The sequence below is a fragment of the Spermophilus citellus genome (assembly GCF_964194105.1).
Source record: "Spermophilus citellus genome assembly, chromosome: 6".
Lineage (NCBI taxonomy): Eukaryota > Metazoa > Chordata > Mammalia > Rodentia > Sciuridae > Spermophilus > Spermophilus citellus.
In genome coordinates this window covers 128,637,888-128,665,653 of record NC_138187.1, presented here as the reverse complement: position 1 = coordinate 128,665,653, position 27,766 = coordinate 128,637,888, and the positions used below count along the sequence as shown (strand labels likewise).

The window sequence follows — 27,766 nt, the reverse complement described above, 5'->3', positions numbered from 1 at the left end:
AGTTATCTTCCTGTTCCCAACCAATACAGATCGTATTAGATATTATAACTTAATTTTTGGGGGGGATGGGGTGATTGTTTCCCTTATAGGGTCATGGTTCAGAGGAGCAGTCTACAAACATCACTAGCCAAACCTAGTGGGAAATTAGTATCCTCACCAACAGCTCAGTAACTAAAGCTGAAGGCCCATTCCACTGTTTGTTGCGCCTTTCATTGAATGGAATAAATACTTTTTTCAAAATATATGCTTGCCAGGTGCAGTGGCACACTTATAATAATCCCCACCACTGGAGAGATTGAGGCAAGAGGATCACTAATTCAAGGCCAGCCTCAGTAATTTAGTGATGGAGGCCTAAGCAATTTAGTAAGGTCCTGACTCAAAAAATTTAAAAAAGGTTGGGAGGTATGGCTCAATGGTTAAGCATCCCTAGATTCAATCCCTGGTGTATATATAGAGGGAGGGGTGGGGCAGAGAGGTATATGATTATTGTTTATAAAGTTTACACAAAATTAACCATTTTTTGTATCTCTTGTTTTTTAATGCACTTTGTGTGTTTCTATACCCATGTTCTATGTAGGATCCTATTACATATACAGTTTGTATGCTGCATTTCTTTACTTAGCAGCATTCATTGAACAATATTTGACTTCTAGGTTGGTTCCAAGTCCTGTGCTGGTCCTGAGGTTATACTGGTAGACAATAATAGGCCATGCCTATTGTCATGGTCCTTCTTTCATTAATTGTTTACACATATATAACTGCACAAAGCAGGGACTTTATTTTACTGTTATATCCCCAGTGACAGACACATAGTAGGCAATCTATGAATATCTGCTAAGATGTATTGGAAGTAACAGATATTAACCAATGAATAATACTAATGCATAGATTACAAACCAACTGGAGTGCTCTAGAGGAAAGGAGCATGCTTCCCTGCATTTAACAAGTGACTAGAGGGAAGGTGACAATTCTGCTCATCAAATAGGCCAAAGGTCTTCACTGTATAATCTAAGGCTGTGTCTTATCCTGCAAACTCAGCTGGACTGTTAACACCCCTCAGAGAGACCTCCCCTGACTACCGTGTTTCTGGTACACACACACCAGCGCAAATGCTAAATTGTAATCACCCTTCTAAAATTTTCTATTCTCTCTCCCTCTCCCATTAGAAGGCAGAGAGATGTTATCTGTCTTATCACATTTGTTGTTCCAAATGGCCAATTTTTTGATTCAATATCAACATTCTTATATAAACACGAAGTACTAAAAAAAAAATAAAACCCTAAGTTTCCTATTTGGTGAGGATTTAAGTGCACAAGAAAAATTCCTCCTGCCTGCAGGAGAATAGTTCTTTAAAGAACCATCCGTGGGCTGGTCTTTCTGTGGAGCTAGGACAGGGGCAGCTGAGGGTCAGAAAGGACCTGCCTTCCCCTATATATAGGCTCTCCAGGGCTCCTAATACTCCAGTCTTGCTTCTTATTGATCGCTAAAAAGTTCATTTCAAAAGGGAGAGAGGAGAATCAAGCATAGTGATGATAGAAAACAAAAGGAATTATTTTTTTAAGAATACTTTTTGGAATAGGCTTTAAATTAGAAGTTTAAGGAAATGATGGAAGCTATTTGAAATACAGGAAAATGAATAAGTAAAATGAATAGAGTGTAACAGGAAAGGTAACAACACTGAAACTTGGAAAAACAAGGTTAAGTGTATGGTTGCCAGGTAAAGTCAAGATTGATGAACAGGGAGCTCACTGCTGGGCAGGGAGAAGAAGTGGGTAAAATGAGTTATCATTTAGGGAGCAGCTCACTCTTTCATGAGGAGAAACATTTATAATTAGATAGTGATGTGCATGGGAGTCCTAACACCTCAAAGGTGGCTGTCAAATGGGAGAGATTGCAGAAGGGAGCATTTGTGCAATTTCAGAAAGAAAAAAAAAATGGGGGACCAGTCTCCTTCCTCTAGAAGTGAAGCTGCTTTTACAGAGAAAACCCACAATCTCCTGTGATGCATGGTCTCATCTGCCTATTTTAGGCATTTTTCTTCTTTACAATTAGTAACAGCAATAGTATTTGTCTGGCAGTTTCTTGGTTTTCCTACCCTGCATGCTACAGTGCTAAAGGAGCAGTGTTCATCTGGTCATCAGCTAGGAGATGGGGCAGAAAACTGGGAGACAGACAACAAAAGAAATGGCCAATTCTCTGTTCTCCAGTGCATAAAACTTTAACATGATTATTTTCAATAATAAACGTGTTCCAGCATATTATTGATCATTGTTTTGTTTCTGGTAGCAGTGCTACTATGACTAACCTTTTTTTTTTTTTTTTAACTGCTACTTTGAAGGACATGCGCTGGATGTTGTGACCCTATGGATGAATACAGCTATTCATGCTGTTACAAACAAGAGCATGTGCTAGTTACCTGAGAGAGATCCATATACGGGAGAGTCTAGAGGAAGGCAGCCAGTTACTACTTCCCAGGAGGAGACAGAAAAAGTTTCCTAGAGGAAGCCGTGGGTGACTTAAGTCTAGAAAGATAAGAGTTGAAAAGGAGTTGCGGCCAACCTAGGAGGAAGGATGTCTGGAGCCAAGGTGCAGAAGCAAAGGTGTTCAGATGTGATGCAGCTGGACTGCCAAGCTGCTCAATGTTGGGCAAAGGAGGCAAGATAAAGGGAGAAATCTGGAAAACAGAGTATCTGTGAGAGGCAACAGGCTAATTAGGAATAAATCATCACCATTGCAAATTCAGACTCTGGTGTAATTACCCTAAAGGGCAATGTGAGCTCTTTTATTCAACTTAGAACAGCATGAATCTAATCTAGGGTTGCATTAATTTCCCCAGGCACAGGAGAAGACAATTTCTTGAGCACTATATTATAGATAGTGTTAAGATGGTGTCAGCATGTGGGGGTTCCAGATGGGAGATGGGAATGGGAAGCAGATTGGTAATGGTTCATGGGTGTGTTCTGGCAATCAGGCTACCTGGCTTGAATCCTGGATCTGTCTAGGAATACTAGGAATGTATTCTTTTTTTTGAGAGGGCGGGTACTGAGGATTGAACTCGTGGGTACTCAACCATTGAGCCACATCCCCAGCCCTAATTTGTATTTTATTTAGAGACAGGGTCTCACTGAGTTGCTTAGAGCCTCACAGTTGATGAGGCTGCTTTGAACTTGTGATCCTCCTGCCTCAGTCTTCTGAGACACTGGGATTATAAGTGTGTGCCACTGTGCCTGGCTAGGAATATATTTTTGAGCAAGTTACTTCACTTTATGATGCCTTAGTTTGCTCATCTTAAGGGGGAAATGGTATCAATCTCATAGGATGATTAGGAATATGAAGTTAGCTAAAAAACAATGCATGGCACAGGTAGTGTTAATACTGGCCATTTCTGAATTGTTTTATCGTCATCGGTATTGTTCTAAGAAACAGGTTCTGGTGTGTTGTTATATAACTGTAACTTTTGAAAAAAATGTAACTCACCATATTTGGAGTTCACCTTTGATGATGTTAAAATGCCATTTCTAATAATAGCAGTAATGGAGACTGGATCCATAATAAACTAATACAGTATAAAATTTTGACATGAAAGAAATAAACCTCTATTAAAGAGAAATGTTTATAACTAAGGAAAAAATTTTGAAGACTGGCATAAAAACAGCAAACAAAAAAATTATGATTTTCAGATTTCACCAAAGCAAGTTGGCTGAAGAGTGAAGAATTTGAGTTTTGATTTAAGTGCATATAGATCTGATAGCAGTACTCATGCAGCTCTGGTACTAGGTACTAGACATCAAAAGGGAGTAAACAACCAGTAAGCACAATATGAAAACATCTGTGAAAGGAGTAAATTGGGGCATCATAAGGGCACTTAACCCCGACTTTTATTTGTGTTTATTTGAGAGATTTTTGTTTATTTGTTTTTGGTCCTAGGGCTTCCCACATGCTAGGCAAGAGCTCTCCCACTGAGCTACATCCCAGCCCTTTTTCTTTTTATTCTGAAACAGGGTCTCACTAAGTTGCCCAGGCTAGCCTGAAACTTGCTATCCTTCTGCCTCAGCCTCAAAGTCGCTGGGATGGCAAAATGATTTTTTTGATGGAGAGATATCAAGATGCTTCAAGGAAGAAGAGTCATCTAAGATGAGGCTGGGAGGATAGGATGTGGGAGGTGGGAGAAAGGCATTCTTGCTGGTCAAAACTGAAATCAAATGATGCATGAAGACCTAAAGGGTTGGAAAGCACACCTTTATGGGCCTCCAAGTAACTGAGAATGGCTTGAGAGTAGTTTGCCAGGGTGAGCAGGGTTCTATAGTGAGGGACTTTAATTTGTCCCTATCTGTCTTGGAAGAATGTCGATTAATGCATCACATAAATATTACTTTATTAGCAATGTGAAAAAAATCAGTTCAATGAAAGGTGACAAGATAGGTAAAGAGAAACTCTTGCAGCCATTCAGATGAGAAATCCTGGGAGCTTGAATAAGAAGTAAAGGAATAGAGCATTTCAGCTGTGGAAACAGAACTTGTTTGCTGGATATGTGAAAATATGAGAAATCAAAAGTGACCACACTCAAGCTTTGCTGTGTTAGGTGCAATGGTGTGACTCATTTCCAAGAGGAACCGTGTGGGGGAGGCAATGAATATATAGGCTTGGCAGCTAGAGACCAAGGATAGAAACAGGGGCCTGGAAGGCTGCTGGTTATCACCAGTAATGAAGTCAGGAGAGGGGTCCTGCAGAATGAAGAAACAGGAGATCCTCAAACAGCAGAGGAAAAACTGAAACTCAGGGTGGTGTATTCTCTAGGAAGCCAAGGAGGGGTACATAGCCGGGGAGGAAGAGAAGAGAGAAGAGAGAGACCGATCCGATCATTCTAGAGCAGAAGACAGCACTGAAGTCAGGGGGGACCCAAATCTCTAGTATCACCCAAAGGGTAATGAAACTCATGAGGAAAAGACTGTTAGTATGAACTTAATGAGGAAGAGGCCAGTTAACGACTTTGAAAGTGATTAACAGTGATTTTTGTGGGCCTAGAAATGAATGGGAAATGAGGAATAAAATTTAGAAGATATAGAAGTCACAGTCTGCATTTTGAGGAAGCAAAGACAGTTTAAAAACTGCTTGTGAGAACAGCAGGAGAAGGCGCAAGATGGTCAGGTTTCATTGCAGTTCCATTTGTGGTGAGAAACCAGGAATTTCTGGTGGTGTCTGGGTGGTGGTGTGAATGTGCACATTTGTCTGAGAGTTCATTTTTGCAAGCAGGTGTCAGTGTGGAGAAGGTGAACAGTTCAGTGGATCTAGTATAGAGAACTAATTCACTTTATACTGAAACTCACCTGGGACAGCCTATCATATAATGGCATCTGTTACAGTTCGGCATTGCCACTTAAATTTAATAACATTGTAAACTATCTAGGAAAAAATTAATCAAGATACTGCAGCTGGGAATGGTTAGCTTGAAAATCTCGATAGGAAAAAAAATTTAATGTTTTGAGCAAGAGAACAAATTCAATTAAACAATAGTGTGGTATTAGACTTAATTATTACAGTGTATAAAGCTTGGAATGTACTGGTTACCAAACTAAAAATTTTGATTCTGCACACTGTTGAAAGCATATCTTTTTTTTTTAAGAGAGAGAGAGAGAGAGAGGGGAGAGAGAGACAGAGAGAGAGAATTTTTTTTCATACTTATTTTTCAGTTTTCGGTGGACACAACATCTTTATTTTATGTGGTGCTGAGGATCAAACCCAGCGCCCCGCGCATGCCAGGCGAGCGCGTTACCGCTTGAGCCACATCCTCAGCCCAAGCATATCTTTCTTGATGGATGTTAGGGAGAAGGAAACTTCATGACAGTTGAATAGACTAGACCATCTAATTGACATATCTTATAAAGCACCACATTGAAACTCAAGTTAAGAATCCTCTGTTTTCAAGCCAGTTACTAAAATTGAATGCATAAAGCAAAAGATACTCGTATAATTTTGTAAATGGCATGCTGTTACTTGATTTCTGTCCTGGTGGTTCTAAAGTCTAAAATGGTGTTAAAGCATCTGTATCTAGGACAGAATCGGGTAGTGTTTCTAGCCTCGCCCCTTTTCTCCTATTGTAAAATGAAAATTTGTGGCTCAGGATATTCAGTAAATTTACTATTGGTAATAAAATTCAACTCTATCTTGTGTCTTTTTAAATGATGCTTTTCATTACTTTTCATTACAATTGCTTTTTGCTATTGTTTTAGGCAGTTGATGAGGAATGTTCAGATATTAAAACCAGGTGGTGGCCCCTAGGTGGATTGCAGAACACAATGTAAACATTATGTTGGACTAGGTGTAGAGAGAGAGAATTTTAGAATATGACATGAGAGGAACATTTCTATCATTTAGAATTTTCTTGACCCGTCTTTACATCTGAAGTATGAGTGAGATCCAGGGAATAAGAAAGACAAGGCTCCTCTGGGTCAAAACAGACCTGTCTTCTTAGATCCGTACCTCACAGGAGAAGCTTTTGCATTTTTTGAACAAGTTCAGCCTCCACTTATTGTCTCCTTCATTGTATCTTTTGTAACTATTGCTAGGTTTATAAATGCTCAGATAGTTCAAGGAAGATGAATTGGTGGAGTGTCGGTGTTCCAGGGAGAAAACTACAAAAACAACAAAAGACAAAAAGGAAAGTAGAATCTTCTAGAAGGACAGCAATGTTCTTTCCTTGTGAGATGGGTAGGATACACAGCACCACAGCTACCTCAGGCTCCCAAGGGAGTGTGTGGTGCAATGATTGATGAAGGAAGATTTAAATAGTGTTCAGTACTCAAGAGAGCAAGACGGGGGCAGTTTATGAAATGCCATCCAAAGTGGTAACCTTTTATCTTTACATAGCATTTATTTACCTATTAGAAGTTTAGTTCACTTACATGAAGCACATGGAGTGAAGTTATGTATTTTGAAATACTTTGGTCCTATTTATGTTGATCTATGAAAATCTACAAAGCTTATTTAATAATCACCTCTTACCACAGTATTTCTTGAGCCCACACTGGGGACAGAGTATAGCAGGAAAAGAAGACATGGTTCCTGACCTTGGAGACATGCCTTCTAAGGAAAGATTGAGCCTGAAATGACAAGCTGTCATAAATTAATGTTTCAGATTATGGAAGCGTAATCTAAGCAGAGTGCTGTATACTAGAGATGACTTCTTAGGGGAAAGGTTAATTTTGAAATGAGTTTACAAGAAAATGGGGAAACACACACACACATATATCTTTTTTTAAGATCAAAAACATTGATAGTATCTCTTCAGTTTGAGGTTGAGAACAAATTTGGTTTATTCTGAAGTAAGCCAAAAGCTAATTGAATGTTATGCAAAATAAGGGGCATCTTCCATGAGCAGCACTTCTTGAGTAAAGCATTCAACAGTCATTTGGAATCTTTCCAAGGACGTTTCCATTTTCTGTGTGCTCCTTGTTGCCAAACCACAGTCTCTGGCTGGTGAAAGCTGAATTGCTGCTTCATCTTCATGTTCTTCTTCCATTATTCCTAGATGCCTGTGTACTGCCACCACCATTTCAAGCTTTGGAGCTTGTTGGCAAACCTAAACCCTATTATGAGGTTGGAGAAGAAGTAACTTATAGGTGTAAAAAAGGATATGACCAAGTATTGGGGTTTCTCACGATTGCTACTTGTGAGCCGAATCATACCTGGGTGCCTATTTCAGATGATGCCTGTATGAGTAAGTAAATACAACCTTATCGTTTTGCTTGCTCTAGAGATTTCCCCACATTTTAGGGAGCATATGCCACGATTGCAATGATGATTTTCTCACATGAAACAAGACTTTGGATTAAGTGTGGTTTTGCAGGATTTGAGAAATTTTTAGGGAGTCTTTTTTTTGGTTGCCTGTGTAACTGTGAATCTTACATTGCCCTTGCGATACAGTAGTTAAAGAAAATAATATTCCATAAATTCAAAGAGCAAAGCTGAGTTTTGACTTTGATTCAAGTATGTTTTGAAACTGAATTTTAAAATTTCACAATTATTTTCTTTTAGAAAGAAAATGTCCATATTTAGGTGCTCCTAAATTTGGCAAAGCCGATTACCCAAATGGAACTCACCAGTGGGGTGCTCAAGTTCATTTTTCTTGTTCTAGTGGGTAAGTTGCTCCTTACAGGAAATAAGGTCAATGTTACTGATGCTTTTTTCCTTCTCTTCTTAAGCATTCACATAAACTTTGTTTAAGTTTGCTTTCTGGGTGAAGTTCTACCTCTAGCCAAACAGTCCTTGGGTACTTTAGTAGAGACAGGAAATATGTGTAATAAATAAACTGAAGTTGAAGAAAGCAAAACTGTATACTATTTGCCGTACTTAATAATAAGTCTATATAAATGTTAGGAATAGCATACTCATAGTGGCTTGGTTCTTCACAACTAAGTGCTTGCCAATTTGTAAAAGCTGAAGTAGCACTCCCAGAAATGGGAAGTAGAATAGCCAACCAAAGACATTCCTCTGTCCAGAGATCTTTGTAAGGTGTTAACCAGATCAAAATTGACCTGGTCAAGATCGTTCAGATGGAAAACCTTATTTTTGAGACTGCTACAAAGAATTGAAATATCCCAGCAGCTGGAGCTGGAGCTCAGTGGTAGAGCACTTGCCTAGCATGCATGAGGCACTGGGTTCAATCCTCAGCACCACAATCAAATAAATAAAATAAAGGCACTATGTTCATCCACAGTAAAAAAAAAAAAAAAAATATATATATATATATATATATATATATATATATATAAAGAACTAAAGCATCTCAGAAGGAGACACTGACCACTCAATAATAGCCTTTGTTCTCAAGGCTCTTTTGTAGTGATGTAAGTTGGGGATATTGGGCATTTATGAAAAAATGTGGATTTAGAGATTCAGTAATACACTATATTTATTAAAAATAAGTGATTCTTGTGGGGAAAGTGAGCTGTGACTATCGACAAGCAGTTTTGCTATTTTTTAATTTGATCAATAAAAATATTGGCTTATTCAGTTGATAGTTATGTTTAGTGAGCTTTCTCAGCACTTTTGAGAAAACTGAAGCATAGGCCCTAACCAATGAAGTTGTAGCCTTATAAAGAAACACAATATATACAGAAAGTTATCAAAGCAAAATAGTAAATGAGCAGTACCATGTAAGTAGAATAATGCATAATGACAGTGAGAATGCAGGAGGAAGAGAGATGCCTGTGAATCTCAATCATCAGAGAAGATTTCATTGAGTAGGAGTCTTCTAGAGCTATTCCTAGAAATACATTCTGATCTAAATATTAATAACAGCTAACACTCAGCTAGCACTTACTGTGTGCCAGGTACTAACTCATCTGATTCTTTAAACAAACCCATGGGGTGTGTACTTGGATGCTCTTTTAACTAATGAGGAAACTGAACAAGAGAAACTGTAAGTGGCTTGCCCAAAGCTCAAGTGGCTGGTCAGCCATGGAGCAGGGACGGAAACCCAGGTAGTTCAGTTCTAGGAAGGCTCCTTTCCTTGAGCACTGGCCTCACTAAGCAGAATGTGTGAGTAAAGGCATAAGAATCAATGTGTAATGTGACCACATCAAGAGACTTACAACAACAGATTTATTTAGACGATGTTGCTGTTGGACAATGTGTGTTCGCGGGGAGAAACTCTTCATTTGATTAAATTGCAGACTTATTTAGCACTTTGGTGTATCTTTCCCTCACACTACTTCAATGTAAGAAAACAACTATCTAGAAGTTGCCTTCATTATTATGTGCATCTTGTTGACTGCCAAAGAAAACATTAACTTTTTCTTTTCTCATTTAGTTATTACATAATTGGTAAAGCAATCATAAATTGTGTGCTTAAGGGAGAAAACCCACACTGGGATGGTAAAGTCCCACAATGTGAAAGTAAGTAATTTTTTTTTTAATTTAGATTGGCAGTTCTCAAACATTTTGGTCTTGGACACATTTATGCCTTTAGATGAATGTGTAGCCCAAAGAGATTTTCTTGATGTGGGATATACATCCTATTAATATTGATCATGATGGAATGAAAATGGAGAAGCTTTAAAAATTCTTATTTACTAACCCATTTTAAGGACAATAAACTTGATACATGTTAACCTATGTAACATTTTTAGTGAAAATTTTCCAAAACAAAAGAATAGTAGAATAGTGACATTGCTTTACATTTTTACAAGTCTCTTCCTTTATCTGGCTTAAAGGAAGACATTTGGAGTTGGTCTGTTGTGTTACCAAGCTTCGTAGCCTCTGCAAAAAAACTGTGAGGAGGAGAGTTAAAAACTGAAAATGTGTGGGTATTATTGCAAACCACCAATTTAGAGAATGAACATGTTTATAAAGCATTTCTCAATTAGCCCTCAGTTTTATTTTTAATCACAGGCAAATTTTCTCAACACATTGTCGGCATCTCTTAAGATGACTAGGACAAAACTTAGTGTGGCCTTGCAAATATTTGTAGTATTCTGTAACTTAAAATGAGTTTTGTTCTGGAAGTTCTTTCTATGTTAATGGCTTGAACCTGAGATAATGCATCTTCTCAAAGAAACCCTCTTCTAGATGGATATTCAATTCACAACTAGCTTTATAGAAATCCTATACTGGGGGGAGAAAAAGAAATTCCATGTTGATGAATTTATTGAAGGTAATTCATAGAGCTTTACTAATGTTGTCTTAATTTTTCAATTTTCCTTTTACCTTTCATTTCTTATTCTTCTTCTTTTTTTTAACCCCCTTTATGAAGAGATTTTGTGTGCACCACCTCCAAAAATCAAAGATGGGAAATACTCCTTTAGTGACATAGAAGTATTTGAGTATATGGAAGCAGTAACTTACAGTTGTAATAAAAAACCTGCAGGAGAAGAACTTTCACTTGTGGGAGAAAAAGAGCTTTACTGTGCTGGCAACGGAGTATGGAGTAGCAGTCCTCCTCAGTGTATAGGTAATGATCTATCCTGCTTCATTGTCATTCTTGTAGAAATATTTTATAAATAGTTTTAACTACATATAACAAAACAGGCACATGTGTGCCTTCCTCTAGAAAAATTGGTTTCTAATTTAATGTAGGTCAGGTGGAGCCTAAAAAATAACTCTAGATCTAGAGATTCCTATCCCTTATCCCAGCATATTCTTTCACTCCGTTTTATACATTGTGAATGACTCTGTGTGTGTCTGTGAGTGTGTGCGCACTTCCATGTATGTGTGTATGAATTAGTATGTTTTTGTTTGAAAGAACAAAAAATTTCAACAAACTGAACACAAGAAAATAAGAAAGTGTTACACTGCAAGAAATTTAAGAGTTCTGGCTACAGGTAATGGCAGTACAAAGAAGACTGTAATGGAGTAACCCTCTCACAGATAAGAATGATAAACTCTGGGGGCTGGTATTATGGCTCAGTGGTAGAGCTCTCGCCTCACATGTGAGAGACACTGGGTTTGATCCTCAGCACATAAAATAAATAAAGAAAATAAAGATATTGTGTCCATGTATAATTAAAATTTTTTTTAAAAAAAGAATGATAAACTTTGGACAAAATGTATTATTAAAAATCTTCAAATATTCCAAGTCACTGGAAAGTGACTATAAGCATGGAGACATTGGAGGGGATTTGCCCTTTAAAAGACAGGAACCACTGACTATCAGCAGCAAAATATGTACTCTTTTCAAGTGCACATACAACATCTCTAAGATAGAACACAGTGTAGGCAATAAGACAATTTTTAGCAAATATCAAAAAAACTGACATCATTCAACTCTGATCACAATGGAATGAAAGTAGAAATCAGTAACAAAGACATCAAGGAAATGCCCAAATAATTGAAAATGTTGCAAGACATTTCTAAAAACTTAGGAGTAAAAGAAGTCAGGAGGAAAATTAGAAAGTGTTTTGGATTGAATAAAATGAAAACATAGCATATGAGAGTAGCAAAATTTGTGAGATTTGGCTAAAGCACTGCTTAGAAGGAAATTTATAGCATGAAATCCTTCTGTTAGAAAAAAAAAGGAAAAGCCCCAAATCAGTCATCTAGCCTGTAATCCCAGCTACTCAGGAGGTAGGAGGATCCCAAGTTCGAGGCCAGCGTCAGCAACTGAGCAAGACCTTGTCTCAAAATGAAAAATAAAAAAGGGCCAAAGATGTGGCTTAGCAGTAAGGTGCCCTGTGTTCAATTCCCAGTAGCAAAAAAAAAAAAAAAAAACAAAAACAACAAAAAAAAAAAAACACTTGAATTACTGATATCAAGAATGAAAAAAGGAATATCATTAAATATCCTGCAGATATTTAAAGGAGGATAAGGGAACATTACACTCTTTTCAAACTTTGTGCCCTTAAATGTAATATCTTAAATCAGCAAATATTTTGAAAGATATGAAATACCAAAACTCACCCTAAAATGGACATAAACCTGAATCATCATATCTCTATTAAAGGAATACAATTTATAAAATTAATAGCCTTTCCATAAAGAGAACTGCTTCACTGCAGAATTCTACCAAACATTTAAGGGACATATAACTGACACTACATACGATTTGCAAGAACATACGAGAGACGGAAGCACTTCTCAATCCATTTTATGAGGACAGCACTGCTCTGATACCAAAACTGGACAAAGATATTACTAGAAAAGTATAAACAATTTTCTTAATGAATATAAAGCTAAAAATCCTCCACAAAATATTAGCAAATGAAATCCTATGATATGTAAAAGGAAAAGTATATCATAACCAAGTAAGATTTTATTTCATGGATGCAAGGTTCATTTGGTATAAAAATTAATGAGTGTAATTTGCCATTATCAGTAAACTCAAGAAAAAAGTCATATCTTCTTAGATGCCAAAAAAATTGTTTGACCAAATACATCAATTTTTCATGATAAAACTTCTCTGCAAATTAGGAATAGAAGATAACTGTCTTTTTTCAAAAGATAAGAGGCATCTATAAAATCCCCATGACTAATATTATACTCAATGGTAAAAGATTCTTTTTTTTCCTAATTAAGGAAGGAACTAATTAAGGCGGAAGCAAAGCAGAAAATGTTCACTCTCATCAATCTATTCAGCATTGTGCTGGAGCTCCTATGTAGTACAATAAGGCAAGAGAAATAGACATGCATATTGAAAAGGCAGAAGTAAAGTTGCCCATATTCACAATGAGATACCATCAAACACCTATTAGAATGGTTGAATTTAAACACACACACACACACACACACACACACACACACACACACACACCTGACAATACCAGGTGTTGGCAAGGATATGGTGCAGTTGGAAATCTCATATGTTGTTGGTAAGAATGCAAAGAAAAACCACCATTTTTATAACACATTTGGTAATTTTTTATAAACATACAACTCAGCTACCCACCTGACCTGGAAAACTGCTCATCCAGAAACTTATGTGAAGATTTTCATAGCAGCCTTATTCATAATCATCCCAAACTGGAAACAACCCACATATTCTTCACCCAGTGCATCAGTGGACATCTTGTGCTAAATCGAAGCAATGGAGTAATAAATACCCAGATATAAAAAGGAGTGAATTCCTGATTTGGCAACAACATAAATGGATCCCAGTGCAGCATGCTGAATGAAATAAGCCATCATCAAAAGGCTGTGATTCCATTTACCTGACATTCTAAAAAATTACTTTGGGGTTAGAAAACAAATCAATGGTTGGTTGCTTTTGAGAAATGAAGAGAAAGGATGAACCACAAATGGATATGGGGAAATTTTTCTGTGTTCTTATTAAAGGGGTATTATGCACTTACTGCATTTGTTAAAACTTATAGAGCTGTACACTTGACAGAGTGGATTTTACTGTATGTAAAGTATTTCCAATACACTAACTAAAAAAAAAAAAGCATTAGGTATGATTGAGCACAACAAATGAAGAGATCACTGAACCCAAACACAGGTCAGTAGAAATACAACATGATTTGAAAAGAAAATCTTAAAGAGAGAGAGCCTTGCCGACCTGTGGGAGAGCATCAAATAGTCAAACATACATGTAGTTGGAGTCTCAGAAAATGAAACAAATGAACAGTGTAGAAAATTATTTGAATAAATGCAGAGAAACAACCCACATATCCTTCACCCAGTGCATCAGTGGACATCTTGTGCTAAATCAAAGCAATGGAGTAATAAATACCCAGATATAAAAAGGAGTGAATTCCTGATTTGGCAACAACATAAATGGATCCCAGTGCATATTTTATACAAATTTGATTCAGAGCAACAACCTCAGGTTGAGGAAGCACAGTGAATCTTGAGCAGGATGGATAAACCATTAAAATTTACCAAATAAATAAATAAACCACAAAAAGCAAAAATTCCAGTAGTTTGGTAGTTTGATAAAAGAAAAAAAATCAGAGGAGGAGGAGAACAATAACAAAAAACCATTGTGGAAGGGTGGGGACAAGTAAGAATGACGACTGACTTCTCTTAAAACTATTGATGCTGAAAGACAGTGGTGTCTATTGGGTACTAAGAAAAATGAAACACTTAACCTTGCATTCTTTATCAAGGGAAGTCTTTCAAAACTGAAAGTGGAATAAGTGAAAACATTTTAAGATAAACCAAAGCTGAGACAATCTGTCACTAGATAACCTAAACTACAAGAATTGTTGAAGTTTTTCAGGCAAATGGAAAAGGTACCAGGTAGAAGTTCATTCAGATCCATAGCCTTTTCTAGCTTAAATAGGGATTACATGACTGGGCCCCCCATCTGTTGGTCATATTTATTCTTACAGGATACTCTCTTGCACTCTGTGCTCAGTACAGCTACTTTTTTTCCTCCAAATTCTCACAAATAATTAATAAACCCTGAATTCCATGTACTGGGATTTAATGGCTACATTTTACTTCTTAAGCAATAGAGTAGAATGGTCAATGCCAAAGTCCACCTATATGGAGGCTAAGTACAGATCTTAACTTTTATTTGGGGCCTGTGTGCTCGTGTATTGATTCACAACATGAAGTATGTTTGTTCATCTCTGGGTTGGAGTCAAAAAAGATTTTAGAAAGAGCTGCCCTAGTTCCATTGGCCTTTCTATACCTTGAACATCCCAGTTTGTGTGTGCATGGTCTCTACCTGAGAATTTTCTTTTTGCATGTCTGTGCAGGACTAGCTTCTTTTCAACTTTTGAATTTGAGCTCAAATATAACTTCTCAGAAAAAAACTTTTAACTTTTCACAAAGTTTTAACACTGGAATCTGTTTATCTTGAATTATAATGATTTATGTTTACTTCTTATTTATTTATATTTGGTACTGGGAATTGAACCCAGGAGCACTTAACCACTAAGCCACATCCCCAACCCCTCTTATTTTTTAATTAGAGACAGGGTCTCGCTGAGTTGCTTAGGGCCTTGCTAAGTTGCTGAGGCTGGTTTTAAACTTGAGATCCTCCTGCTTCAGCTCCCAAGCCTCTGGGATTACAAGCGTGCACCATCACACCTGGTTAAATTTTTAATCTACAAAATCTTTTTGTTTATCATGTTGGATTCCATTCCTTGTCTCTTTATTCCCCTGGGTATTGATACTTTGTACTACTTTGGTTTTTGTTCCTATGTTAAAGCGAATTTCCATTTCCATTAAGTTCTGAAGTTTTTTCTCTTTTCAGTGGTCAAATGTCCATTTCCAGCAGTTGAAAATGGAAACCAGTTATCGGGACTCGGAAAAAAGTTTTCCTATAGAGATACAGTTGTGTTTGAATGCATTCAGGGTTATTACATGAATGGCAGTACCACCTCTGTCTGTAACAGTGAAAGTGTTTGGGAGCCTCCATTGCCAAAATGTCTTAAAGGTACAAAGTTTCTCTTGTTTCCTCCTCCTTTTTTTTTAAGATTTTATTTCATTAAATACCAATGATACAGAAAGAAATGGAAAGTAATAATCGTAGCATTTAACTCCATCTTGTAGTCCTTTCTATACTCGACATGTGATCTAAAATTTACTTAGAATTCTCCTGTTGTGATTTTGGGTATCTTGCTAAGGGTTTTTAGTGTGTATGTAGATGGCACAGGTATGTAAGTTCTCGTGTTCAATATTTTTATATATAAAAAGCAAATTGCAACAAATTTTTGTAGTAAATTGAAGCTTGGATAGTTTTGTATAAGTCAAGAATAAAAGTCATGGATGTCTAAGTGAAATGAGAGTAACAAGTGGTTGATCCAACTTAACATTATTTTGTTTTGCAGCGACGCCTCCTCCCAATACAAAACCTCCAACTATAAGTTATTCTGGTTTAGTAACTTTATTCTTATACATTTTTAAAAAATCTTAAAAATTCCTGGTGAAACTACTAGCAGTAACTCTGAAGTGTGTGATCCAATCATTATTTTGTTTTCCAGTGTCAACTTCTCCCAGTACAAAACCTCCAGTTTCCACTGTTTCAGGTTTAGTAATTTCCTACTTATCATTTTCAAAAATCCTTTAAATTCCTGGTGATTTTTTTCAGATAACCTCTAAATTCCTCATAATGGATACTCAAGCATAGTTTTTTGTAATAAAAAGGCTAAATATTTGACAGCCATTTTATCTGCTATCCATAGTGTTCAAATATTTCATTTGCCATAGACCACACATGAACAGAAATGTGAACTTTGGAAAGTAATGTAAAATTTAAATGTATTTACTCATATATAAAGTGGTTTAGTACCTTCCTTACTGGGTGATAGTAAAGTTTATGTGGGATGCAGGTAAAAGATCTTAGCATAGTGCTTGATATCTAGGAAGCTCTTAAAATTAACTAACATGACTAATCATCTCTTCAATTAGTGTTAATGAAGGTGAAGGTGCATGGCTTGTGTTTATCAATGTGTTTTCTGTGTCATCAACCTTGCTGTGTCTTTCTTTTTAGAGGTGATCTGTAGACAGCTTTACTGAGTCTTTCTAGTTCAGGTCTATGTTTCATTTCCTGGAAAGAAAATGGTTCATTCCTTTAATCCAACACATCCTGAGATGTTTCTGCAAGACCTGTATTTCTACCTCCTCCTCACTCTTCTTACTCACCTGAAGAAATTATTCTTTTTTTTTCTCTTTCCTGAGCAGTTTTATTTGACAACAGGAAATAAGTTTAATAGCAACTTCAAAGGTAGGAAAATTCCTTATTTACTGAAATGAAATGAAAGGTTTTTTGCAGGGACTACAGATTGACTGTTGTATGGTATGATGGAAGGAATTATCATCCTGATTTCAGTTATCTCTGACTTCACGTGGGATACAGTGTGGAAGTAGGAGACAGTAGGAATCATGGGAAGAACGTTTTGCAAGCCCAGACTATGCCCAGGCTCCTACTTTGGCTCTGCCTAACTCAAATAAAATCATTTTCTATGGACTTTAATTCCCCTTTGGTTTAATGAAGATGTTAAATTCAAACAAATCTCAATTACTGGTCCTAATTTGTTTATGTATTTCCTATATCCTTAATATTTTAAAGGATAGAGGGAAATTATACATGTCACCATAGTAATTAGAATACCTTTCTCCAATTCCTGTAATAACCTAGTACCTGGTAGCCTCTTTAAGTACCTTAGTTAAGTGCTGTGGGATGAGGGGTGTGGAACAGAGAAAGATGGTTTTGTGGTGGATGAATAAATGAACAAAACCAACATTTCATGTGAAACTTTGTATTCATTGACCCATCCACCTCTGCTTACCGCTCCAGAGGGTATATATATATACCATGGTCTACCAAGTTTATTGATATACTCTTTTGAAAGAGTTGACTATAAGAATTTTATAAAGGATTTGTAAAATGCTGATTTAAGTTAGTGTTAAAGAAGAGCAAGTACAGGAATCTTTTGTAAAAAAAAAAATCAAAAATCAAAATTTCTGATGGGACTGTCAATCATTTTTTTATCATTAGCTAAGGAAACTCCATATCAAAAGTATCAATAGCAACATATAATGGTGTTAAGATAAATTTAAATATGCTAATATGAAAAAGTCTGTTAAATACTAAGTAGAAATGATTAAGATGCAAATTGTGTAATAGGATACCGTTGGGATCTTTTTTTAAAAAATACATGTATTTATCCAGAATACATTATTTTTACAATTTATTATTAATTAACTTCTAGAGTTTCTACTATAAACTACAAAGCTGTAGTGAGCATTCTTGTGCATACATCCTGTGTACCTGTGCAAATATGTGTGTAGATCAGTTAAGTTCTCAGAGTTGCAAAATTCAGAAATTCTATGTATTTTTAATTTTAATAATCTTTAAAAAAATAAATATCAAAATTTATAATTTTGTATTACTTAGGCTAGCGAATTGACAAACTCAAATTTATTATTCTAGGTCCTAGGCCTACTCATCCCAAGAAACCTTCAGTTCATAATTATCCAGGTTTGACAGTTTTTTAATCCTATTGATATAGTTAATAACTTCAAAAATAATACATGAAATTGATAATGTTAATTTGCATTTCTTTAATTATCAATGAGGCTGAATTTTTTGGTCTAAATTTTAATTTTTAATCATCATCATCATATTATTATTATTACTGTTATTATTTTGAGATGGGGTCCTACTATATTGCCCAGGCTGTCCTCAAACTCCTGGGCTCAAGTGATACTCCTACCTCAGCCTCCCGAGTAGCTGGGACTACAGGCTCATGGCACTGTGCCCAAAGTTCCACATTTATTTATTTATTCATGTCCTTTGCTCATTATCCTATTACGTTTCTAAAATATTTCCTGTTGGTTTTTGAAAGCTTCTTATAAATTAAAACCCTTTTTATATGAAGTGAACATTTTTTCCACATTTGTTTTTGTTTATACAAAAACTTGTCAGTTTTAATTTTTTTTATATAGGTGGCCATAAGTTTATTTTTGTCACTTGACACTAGATGAGTAGTATACATATTCATGAGTAGTATACATCCAAACATATTTTTGTGAGATTTACAAAACATTACAAAAAGTAGAGAGTAAAGGATTAGTTCTTTCTAGTCCATGACCCAAATTTATCATGATTAATAGTTGAGGATTTCTTTATCTATTTGTGTACATCAACATCTTTTTATGGGTAGTTATACATGTATTTTGAGTTTTTTTTTTCTTTTCTTAAAAAAGGACATCAATGGTATACATATTTTCCTACAACTTGTACTTTTTTTCCATTTCATGTCTTGGGTTATGGTTATATTTAGATTTATTTCCCTTCTTTCTAATGGTGACTTGAATATATACTGTATTTTATTTTCTACCCTCCTGTCAGTGGTCATTGATGTGTTCCAAAGCTTTAGATGAATATGGTAGATAATTAGATGTATTGATCTTTCCCTGAATAGCTGTGGGTTTTGTTTCTTATAAAAGCTTTAGTCTTAAGACCTGATGCTGAAATTACATGAAGATTTCAACCATGTGTTCTGACTTCGTTTTCTGCATTTAAATCATTGGTACACTTGACATTCATGGTGGTACCTGGAATGAAATGAGCTTCCTCCTCACCTCCTCAACCCATCCAGTAGCTGAGCACCACCATCTGTTGGATGAGTTATCTTCTCCTCAGGTGATTGGGGGTGCTGCTTTTTGTCATAAACTGAGTTCATAGCTGTTCTGGCTGCTTTTCTCCTCTCAAATATGTCAGAATCATATTTACTATAGTACTCTATGTTTTAATATCTGGCAAAACACTGCCTTTTCAGAAATTTCCAAACCCTGTTAATTTTTCCAAGTCAACCTTTTGTTTACTTTTTTAACCATCTTCAGCGTGAAATTCAGTGGCATTCAATACACTGACATTATTGTGCAGCCATCACTATCATCCAGATCCAGAACTTTTTCATCATCCCAAACTGAAATTCTACCCAATAAATGATAACTTTCCATTCCTCTTTCTCCCTAGCACCTGGTAACCACTATTCTACTTTTTTGTCCCTTGACTTTGCCTATTGTAGGTACTTCATTAAGTGGAATCAGACAAGATTTGTCCTTTTGTAACTTTCTGATTTCATTTAGCATAACATTTTTTTAAGATTATTCTTTTTTTTTTTTTTTTTTTGCAGTGATGGGGATTGAACCCTGGGGCCTTGCACATGCTAGGCAAAATAACTCTGCTCCTGAGCTATATCCCCAGCCTATGTTCCTTTATGTTGTACCATGTGTCAGAACTCTTTATTTCTTTTTATGGCTGAATAATATTCCCTTATATGTATATACCACATTTTATGTCATCTTTCATCTGTTGATGGATATTTGGATTGTTTCCTCCTTTTGTCTATTCTGAATAATGCTGTTTCAAACATGCTGTTTGTGTACACAACCGTTCAAAGTCTCTGTTTTTAATCTTTTGGGTGTATACTCAGGAGTAGAGGTATAGATGGAGGATAGCTGGGTCATAGGCTAATTTTTTTTTCAAGCAACTGCTGTCTTCTACAGTGGCTGCACTATTTTGCATTCTTACCAGCTGTGTACAAAGGTTCGAGTTTTTCCACATCTTCACTAACACTTGTTATATTGGGTTGTCCTTTTGTTTATTTTGTGACAGCCACCGGTCTTAATTTTGTACTGCTATAACAGTACCACAGATGAGGCAATTTATAATGAGTCGAAAGGTCTTTCACCCAGTTCTAGGGGCTAGGGAGTCTAACTTGAATGTGATTTGTACTTGACAAGGGACTTCTTGCTGCATCATGACCTGGAGGAAGACATCACATGTCAGATGGCATCACGTGGCAAAAAGGCAACAAAAGGGACTGGGAGGGAGAGAGCATGAACAAGAGGGGCAGACCCCACCTCCAAGATGGCGGCATAGGTGTGCTTACTTGTGCCAGCCTCATCTAAAAGTCTCTTAATTAACATTCCTGCCTCCCAGCATCATTACACTGGCGATTAAACTTCAACATTTGTTTTGGAAATGGCAGACATTCAAACTACAGCACCATGCTAGTAAATATGAATCAAAACTCATTAGAGGTTTTATTTGCATTTCCCTAATGATTAGCAACGTGTTGAACATCTTTTCATGTGCTTATCGGTCATTTGGATATCTTCTTCAAAGAAATAGCTATTCAAGACCTGGGCCCGGTTTTAAATGGAGTTTGCTGTTTCTAAGTTTATATGTTCTGAATATTAATCTCTTATCAAATGATTTTAAATTATTCTCAATCTGTGGGTTGCCTTTGTACCCTATTAGTGTCCTTTTATGCACAAATTCTTAATTTTGATGAAGTTCAATTTATCTATTTTGCTGTTATTGTTACTGTTATAACCAAGAAATCCTGGTCAGAGCCAATATCATGAAGTGTTTTCCCTCTATTTTCTTCTAAAAGTTTTATAGTGTTAGATCTTTTAGTTAGGTATGTGACTCATTGTGAGTTCATTTTTATGCACAGTAAGACTTCAACTTCATTATTTTCCCAGTGGATATCCAGATTTCCCAGTACCAGAATATTGAGAATATTCTTCAACAAGATTGACTACTCTTGGCACTTTTGCTGAAAATAATTTGTCTGGATATGCTGGTGTTAATCTCTGGGCTCTCTATTCTATTCTATTGGTCTGTCTTTATGGCAGTCTTTATTCCTGTACCACTTTATTATACTTTTGTAGTAAGTTTTAAAATCAAGAAGTGGGAGTGCTCTTAACTTTGCTCTTCTTTCCCCAGATAGTTGCGGCTCTTTGGGGTCCCTTGAGATTTCACATTACATGAATAGAAGGTGGCAAGCATGAGGACCACTTGTTCTTGATCTCAGAGGAAAAGCTGTCAGTCCTGTGTCGTTGATATTAGCTATGGCTTGTTCATCTATAGTCTCTATTGTGCTGAGGAAGTTTCTTTCCATTCCAGATTAACTTTGAAAGCATTTACTGAACCCTACTTACATTTAACTTTAATTAGAATCACACTGAATTCACAGGCTAATTTTGAGAATATACTAAAAATATATTTGTATGCTATACCACATACACTCAGTATTATCATAGGAAATGTTAGTGGACAGTAAGAAGAAAGCTAATAATATTGAAAAATATATATATATATATAATTTTATGACACTTTGAGAATTAGTAATATGGTTTATAAAGAATGAAATTTTAAAGGTTTTATACAAAAGTAGAAAAAAATCAACGTGTGAATTTAAAGGATTTTAAGATTGATTTATTCTTTTTTTCTCTCTCTCTTTTTTTACTTTATTTTAATCTGTTTTTCTTCTTTTTTTTCCTAGGATATCCCAATCCCGATGGACTGTTTGATGATGAATTCGGTTATTATTTTGTTATTGATAATCCTTCATTAAGAGACCTTATAGATTATATGGAAATATGATAGTTTCCAATTATCTGCACTTACGGAAGAAATTTCTTAAATTATTAGTGATAATTGACATTTATGGTTATTTTGTGCAGATAATAATACAAATATAAGTAGTAGTGTATTAGAAACATTCAAGTAAGTAGAGTTGTATAGGGGTGCCTCACTACAGGAATGCCAATAGGAAAAGGTAACCTATCTAAATTTTCTTGTCATGTGTAGGTTAATATATGTAAAACACAACTTGCTTTCCACATGATACTGTTATTTCGTGATGGAAGATTGTAGTTACATTCTCTTCCTATTCATATCACATGTACATACACCTTAAAGCACTCTGTTGTCTTAATTTTTTTTTCTGTAATAGGCTGGTTTAATGCACTTGATATAGTCTTATACAGACCACATAATATATATTAAATGAATGAAGTAGACTAGTCAGGACAGTTAAAGTGCAGAAAAGTAAAAGATTTCTTGAGTAAAACAAGACAAAAATTTGACTAGTTTAGTAATTGTTAATCCTGTAATAAAATTCACCTTAGTCTTATTTTTTAAGTACAACTGTCTGTCTTGGTGTCCATGGGCGACTGATTCCAGGACCTCTCCTCTCCCCATGCAGATAAACAAGATCTGAATGCTCTAAAGTCCCACCTATAAAATGATATATCATCTCACATACAACCTAGGCACATCCTCCCATATGCCTCAAGTCATCTCTTGATTACTTATAGTACTAATACAATGTAAATACTACTGAACAGATCAATACATTTTTTTTCCAAATATTTTTGATCTGCACTTGGTTGAATCCATACTTTTGGAACCTGTGGATAGAGTTCTGACTATATAGTTGCCCCTCAACATACAGTGGAGTTATATCCTGATAAATCCATTGTAAATTGAAAATATCCTAAGTTAAAAATGCTTTTAATTCACCTAACCTACCCAACACCATTGCTTAGCACCATAGGGGAGTACTGGTTGTGTACCCGGGGGGGGGGGGGGGGGGGGCGTGACTGCCTAGGAGCTGCCACACATGGCTGAAGCCCTGCAGCTTGAGATAGTGTGGTCCATCATGTTGCTAATCCAGGAAAGGATGCCATTTCAGAGTTTTTCCTCTACACTAGTAAATGCTAATTGTTCTAATAACGTTTACTAAGTACCTGAACAGAACCAGAATGATGAAAAGTGAGGTTTTATTAGAAGTTTTACAAATTGGACTTGCAACCTGGAAAGTGGTTTAGAAAAGTTTTGTGATCAAAATGACTAGAATGCCCTGGCAGTTGTGCTAAAACTAGGTAGGTTTAAAAAAAAAAAGTTTTTCTCTAGCATTTAGATGATCTAAGTAAAAATGTAACTGCCATCTGGAGACCTATATCTTCTTAATTTTTTTTCCTTAGCTCAATGGATCATTTTGCTGATTATTCTCATTGCAAGTAAGTATCCCAAATTTTGACACCGTGTAAATCAAAATATTAAGTTCATTTTAAAGTAGTTTTCCAGTTTCTATACTTTGAGATTAAGTAAATCAATGTAGAAAAACCCAACCTTTTATATGATATACTACCTTTTGTTGGTGATTTTTATATTGTTTCATGTTCAACATATCTACTTAGAAACAAACCCTAAATATTATGTACTTCTTTATGATGATGTATGTAATGGGCTTGCTTTGCACATATGCTTTTTAAAATTTGTTCTTTTTAGATATACATGACAGTAGAGTATATTCTAATAATAATTTTCTAAATTAAGCTAGGATTCTTCCCTGACTTATGGTGGACCATGTAGGTGGTTCCAGGGAACTGGATTTAGATAATGAAAAGTCCAAATGAAATATAAATATGTAGGTGCTTAAGTAGAGTGCCATTTTCTGACCACTGAAATATATTCAGCGTTTGTTCCTTCTGCTTAAATTTTGATCCTTGTTAATTAATTTTCAGTCACATGTTATTTATTTCCTGGTTTCTTACAGTTGTTTCGATTGCTATAATTATCCTCTGCCTGTACAGACGTTTTCAACGCAGGAAGAAGGGGTAAATAAAGCGTGTGTCTCTTCACTTATCAATCCTTCTTATCCCTAACATCCTTTGTGCCACTTAAGTTTGTACTCTGTATTGCATGACATCTTTTTTTTTTTAAGTGGGCCTGCATTAGTGTGTCCTTCAATTTGCATTTCTTTGCTAAAAATATTTTCAGGTACTTTTACCATCATTGCAACATGAGGAGTCTGTGCAGAATTGTTTCAGCAACTACTGTGGCTATAAGAAAAGTTTCTGTGGGATTTGTGGTTTAAGCTCTTTAGTGAATCATGGTCCATTATGAGGCCTTCCCACAGGTATACCCTGTTTCCTAAATTGGACAAGTGGCCACAATTAAAAGTATTTCACTATGGAGGCTTTTGACAGTTATATTCATTGGAATTTTTAACCATGAAAATTTCCATTTTTCTGGAATAATAGCTGGTTGTAAGAAGGTATGTAGGTGCCTCATTCAACAGCTCAATTTGATTTCTTTTTTTTTTATTGGTTGTTCACAACATTACAAAGCTCTTGACATATCATATTTCATACATTAGATTGAAGTGGGTTATGAACTCCCAATTTTACCCCAAATGCAGATTGCAGAATCACGTCGGTTACACATCCACATTTTTACATACTGCCATATTAGTGACTGTTGTATTCTGCTACCTTTCCTATCCCCTACTATCCCCCCTCCCCTTCCCTCACATCTTCTCTCTCTACCCCATCTACTGTAATTCATTTCTCTCCTTGTTTATTTTCCCATTCCCCTCACAACCTCTTATATGTAATTTTGTATAGCAATGAGGGTCTCCCTTCATTTCCATGCAATTTCCCCCAATTTGATTTCATTCATTTCATTTCCTATTTATAAAATTTAAACTGGAGGATTAAAAACAACACTTTTAAATTTCTCTTTTATTTCCTCTTAATTTACTAGATTGCAGTATAAAAGTTGCTGACAGAGCTAAGATTTGCAGGGCACCTCCATTAACTTATGCCTGTTTTTCTCTATAAAAATAATGGGGGCTTAGAATAGGAAAAAAAAGTGTACAAATACATTTCTTTTAAGGAAAATAGGGTTTTTAAGTATCAAACTTAAATTTTAATGAATATACACCTTAACAAAAGATTCAGAACAAATCCTGAAATATAGACCAAGATTAGGTGCTTTGGAATTTTTGAAAGATAATATGTATTTTTTTCTCCCTATATCTTTAAAAATAGCTTTGAAATCAAATCTAACACTTTAAAGACTTTTGGTGCTCCTGGTTTTATAGTTTCCTTTCATATTAATCATCTGATTTGGGCTTTGTAATAAAAATGTATTCTTCACTTATTAAAAAATCAAGGGGCTGGGGCTGTAGCTCAGGGGCAGAATGCTTGCCTCACATGTGTGAAGCACTGGGTTCGATCCTCAGCACCACATAAAAGTAAACAAATAAAATAAAGGCATTCTGTCCATCTACAACATATTACTTGGTCATTTTTTAAAAATACCCACAATTCCATCATTTAAATCTGAAATCTTATAGAACCTAATATCCATTTGATTTCTCTATCAATTATATTTTTTAAAATTACATTTACAGCAGTGTAAGTAGGAAATAGTATTGGTGGAATCATTTTTTTAATTCTAATTAGTTACACATAATAGTAGAATGCATTTTGACACATCATACATAAATGGAGTATAACTTCTCATTCTTCTGATTGTACATAATGTAGAGTTACACCAATCATGTAATCATATATGCACATAGGATAATAATGTCCAATTTATTCTACTATCATTCCTACATCCATACTCCCTCCTCTCCCTTTATTCCCCTCTGTCTAATCCAAAGTACCTCTATTCCTCCCTAGCTCTCGCCTCTCCCTTATTGGGAATTAGCATCCACATATCAGAGAGAACATTTGGCCTTTGGCTCTTTGGGATTGGCTTATTTCACTTAACATCAGATTCTACATTTCCATCCACTTATGGGCAAATGCCATAATTTCATTCTTCTTTAAGGCTGAGTAATAGTGGAATTTTTTGTGTGTGTTGTGGTGCTGGGGATTGAATCCAGGGCCTTGTGCATGCAAGGCATCGGTAGAAACATTTTGAGTCTAAAAGTATAGAAAAAATTTCTAAAGCAAAACAAAATATCTATTCCTCGTTTCCTTTTTTTTTTTTTCTGCTTAAAACATCACTCTATGAAAGTACTTAAAAGTTCCCTAGGAGTATTAATCAAACTCTAATTATCATTTAAGAGATCTTTTAAAGCTGAACAATCTGATCATTGTATTCACAAATTAAAGGTTTAATAGCAATAGTGATTTGAGATTCCAAAAATAGCTTTGTGCTAGGATGTAGCTCAGTAGTAAAGCTCTTGCCTAGCATGCCCAAGGTCCTGGGTTCTAATCCCCAGCTTTGCCAAAAAAAAATAGTTTTGTGATTTTTTTTTAAAAGCCCATAAATTATATTATTGAGGTTCAACAGAAAATTGCAAAATTAAATTTTAAAACTTTGAGAATATATTTTATCTTTAAGCAATGCAACATAATTAATCCTGTTATACAGTTACAAGCTCAGAAAAAAAATGTTCAAAGAATGGTGTGGAAGGGGTAATTATTGCCTTTGAACTAAAATACAAACTATATGGGAATCTTAGGATATTCTTTGCCACCTTATGACAGAAACATAGAAATTCAGTGTAACATGTAATAGTTGAATCAAAAGTTAGGTTCTTTGTCATGCTTAGCATGCACAAGGTCCTGGGTTGAATCTTCAGAAGCATTAAGAAAAAAAAAATTAGATTCTGTTAATGGATTGTTTGGCTTCAAGACACCGAATTCCTAATTCTTCCAGTTTTATATTGCAGCCTAGGTGGGGCAGTATGCCTTTCTTTCTTAGAGACTAGAGCAGTGCTTCTCTAACTTTACGTGCACTTGAATTACCTGTCAAAATGCAGCTGCTGGTCACTGGGTTGTGTGGAGCCTGAGATGCTGCATTTGTAATGTGCTCCCAAGAGGACATGCTGCAGGGCCTAGAGGACACTTCTGAATAACTTGACTGTAGACCAGGACTATTACTGATGGGCTTGTTAAAGTTTGGGGGAAAAAAATGTCAAGCTCAAGGCCAAATTTGATATTTAAGATCACTGGATATTTTTTAAGACTTCTCGTCTACATGTATGTTTTTTTTTTAAAATGTGTGGGGTAATACTTAATTTCACTTTTAAAAAAAAGATTTCCATTATTTTCTTTGCACTATTTAATGTCCATCATCTTTTCTTTCCAAATTGTCTATCATTTCCTCTGAGAAAATAGAAATAAACTCAGTTTTCCTAAATCTTGATAATGAACAAAGACATCAGTGACCAACCCCTTCCCTACCCACCCACACAAAGGCAGTCAATCAGTTCTTCATCAGACACTGGCTGGCTACCCTCTCATTGAATTCGGATTTAAGACCCCACTT

The 27,766-nt window shown here is 35.7% G+C and overlaps 1 protein-coding gene across 4 annotated transcripts in view; it reads left to right on the top strand.

The window, feature by feature from the left end:
- The window catches only part of CD46 (CD46 molecule), a 44,274-nt gene that overhangs the window by 3,105 nt on the left and 13,403 nt on the right, over positions 1 to 27,766 (top strand). For 2 of the 4 annotated variants that reach the window (XM_081297003.1, XM_081297001.1), the window contains exons 2-11: positions 7,529 to 7,717; positions 8,035 to 8,137; positions 9,812 to 9,897; positions 10,754 to 10,951; positions 15,638 to 15,820; positions 16,215 to 16,259; positions 16,368 to 16,412; positions 22,191 to 22,229; positions 23,677 to 23,712; positions 24,252 to 24,312. In XM_081297003.1, coding sequence (XP_081153129.1) covers positions 7,529 to 7,717; positions 8,035 to 8,137; positions 9,812 to 9,897; positions 10,754 to 10,951; positions 15,638 to 15,820; positions 16,215 to 16,259; positions 16,368 to 16,412; positions 22,191 to 22,229; positions 23,677 to 23,712; positions 24,252 to 24,312 — 985 coding nt within the window. Of the gene's footprint in view, positions 1 to 7,528; positions 7,718 to 8,034; positions 8,138 to 9,811; positions 9,898 to 10,753; positions 10,952 to 15,637; positions 15,821 to 16,214; positions 16,260 to 16,367; positions 16,413 to 17,067; positions 17,106 to 22,190; positions 22,230 to 23,676; positions 23,713 to 24,251; positions 24,313 to 27,766 lie in introns of those variants that run through there. The other 2 variants (XM_081297002.1, XM_081297004.1) reach the window with 2 other exon arrangements.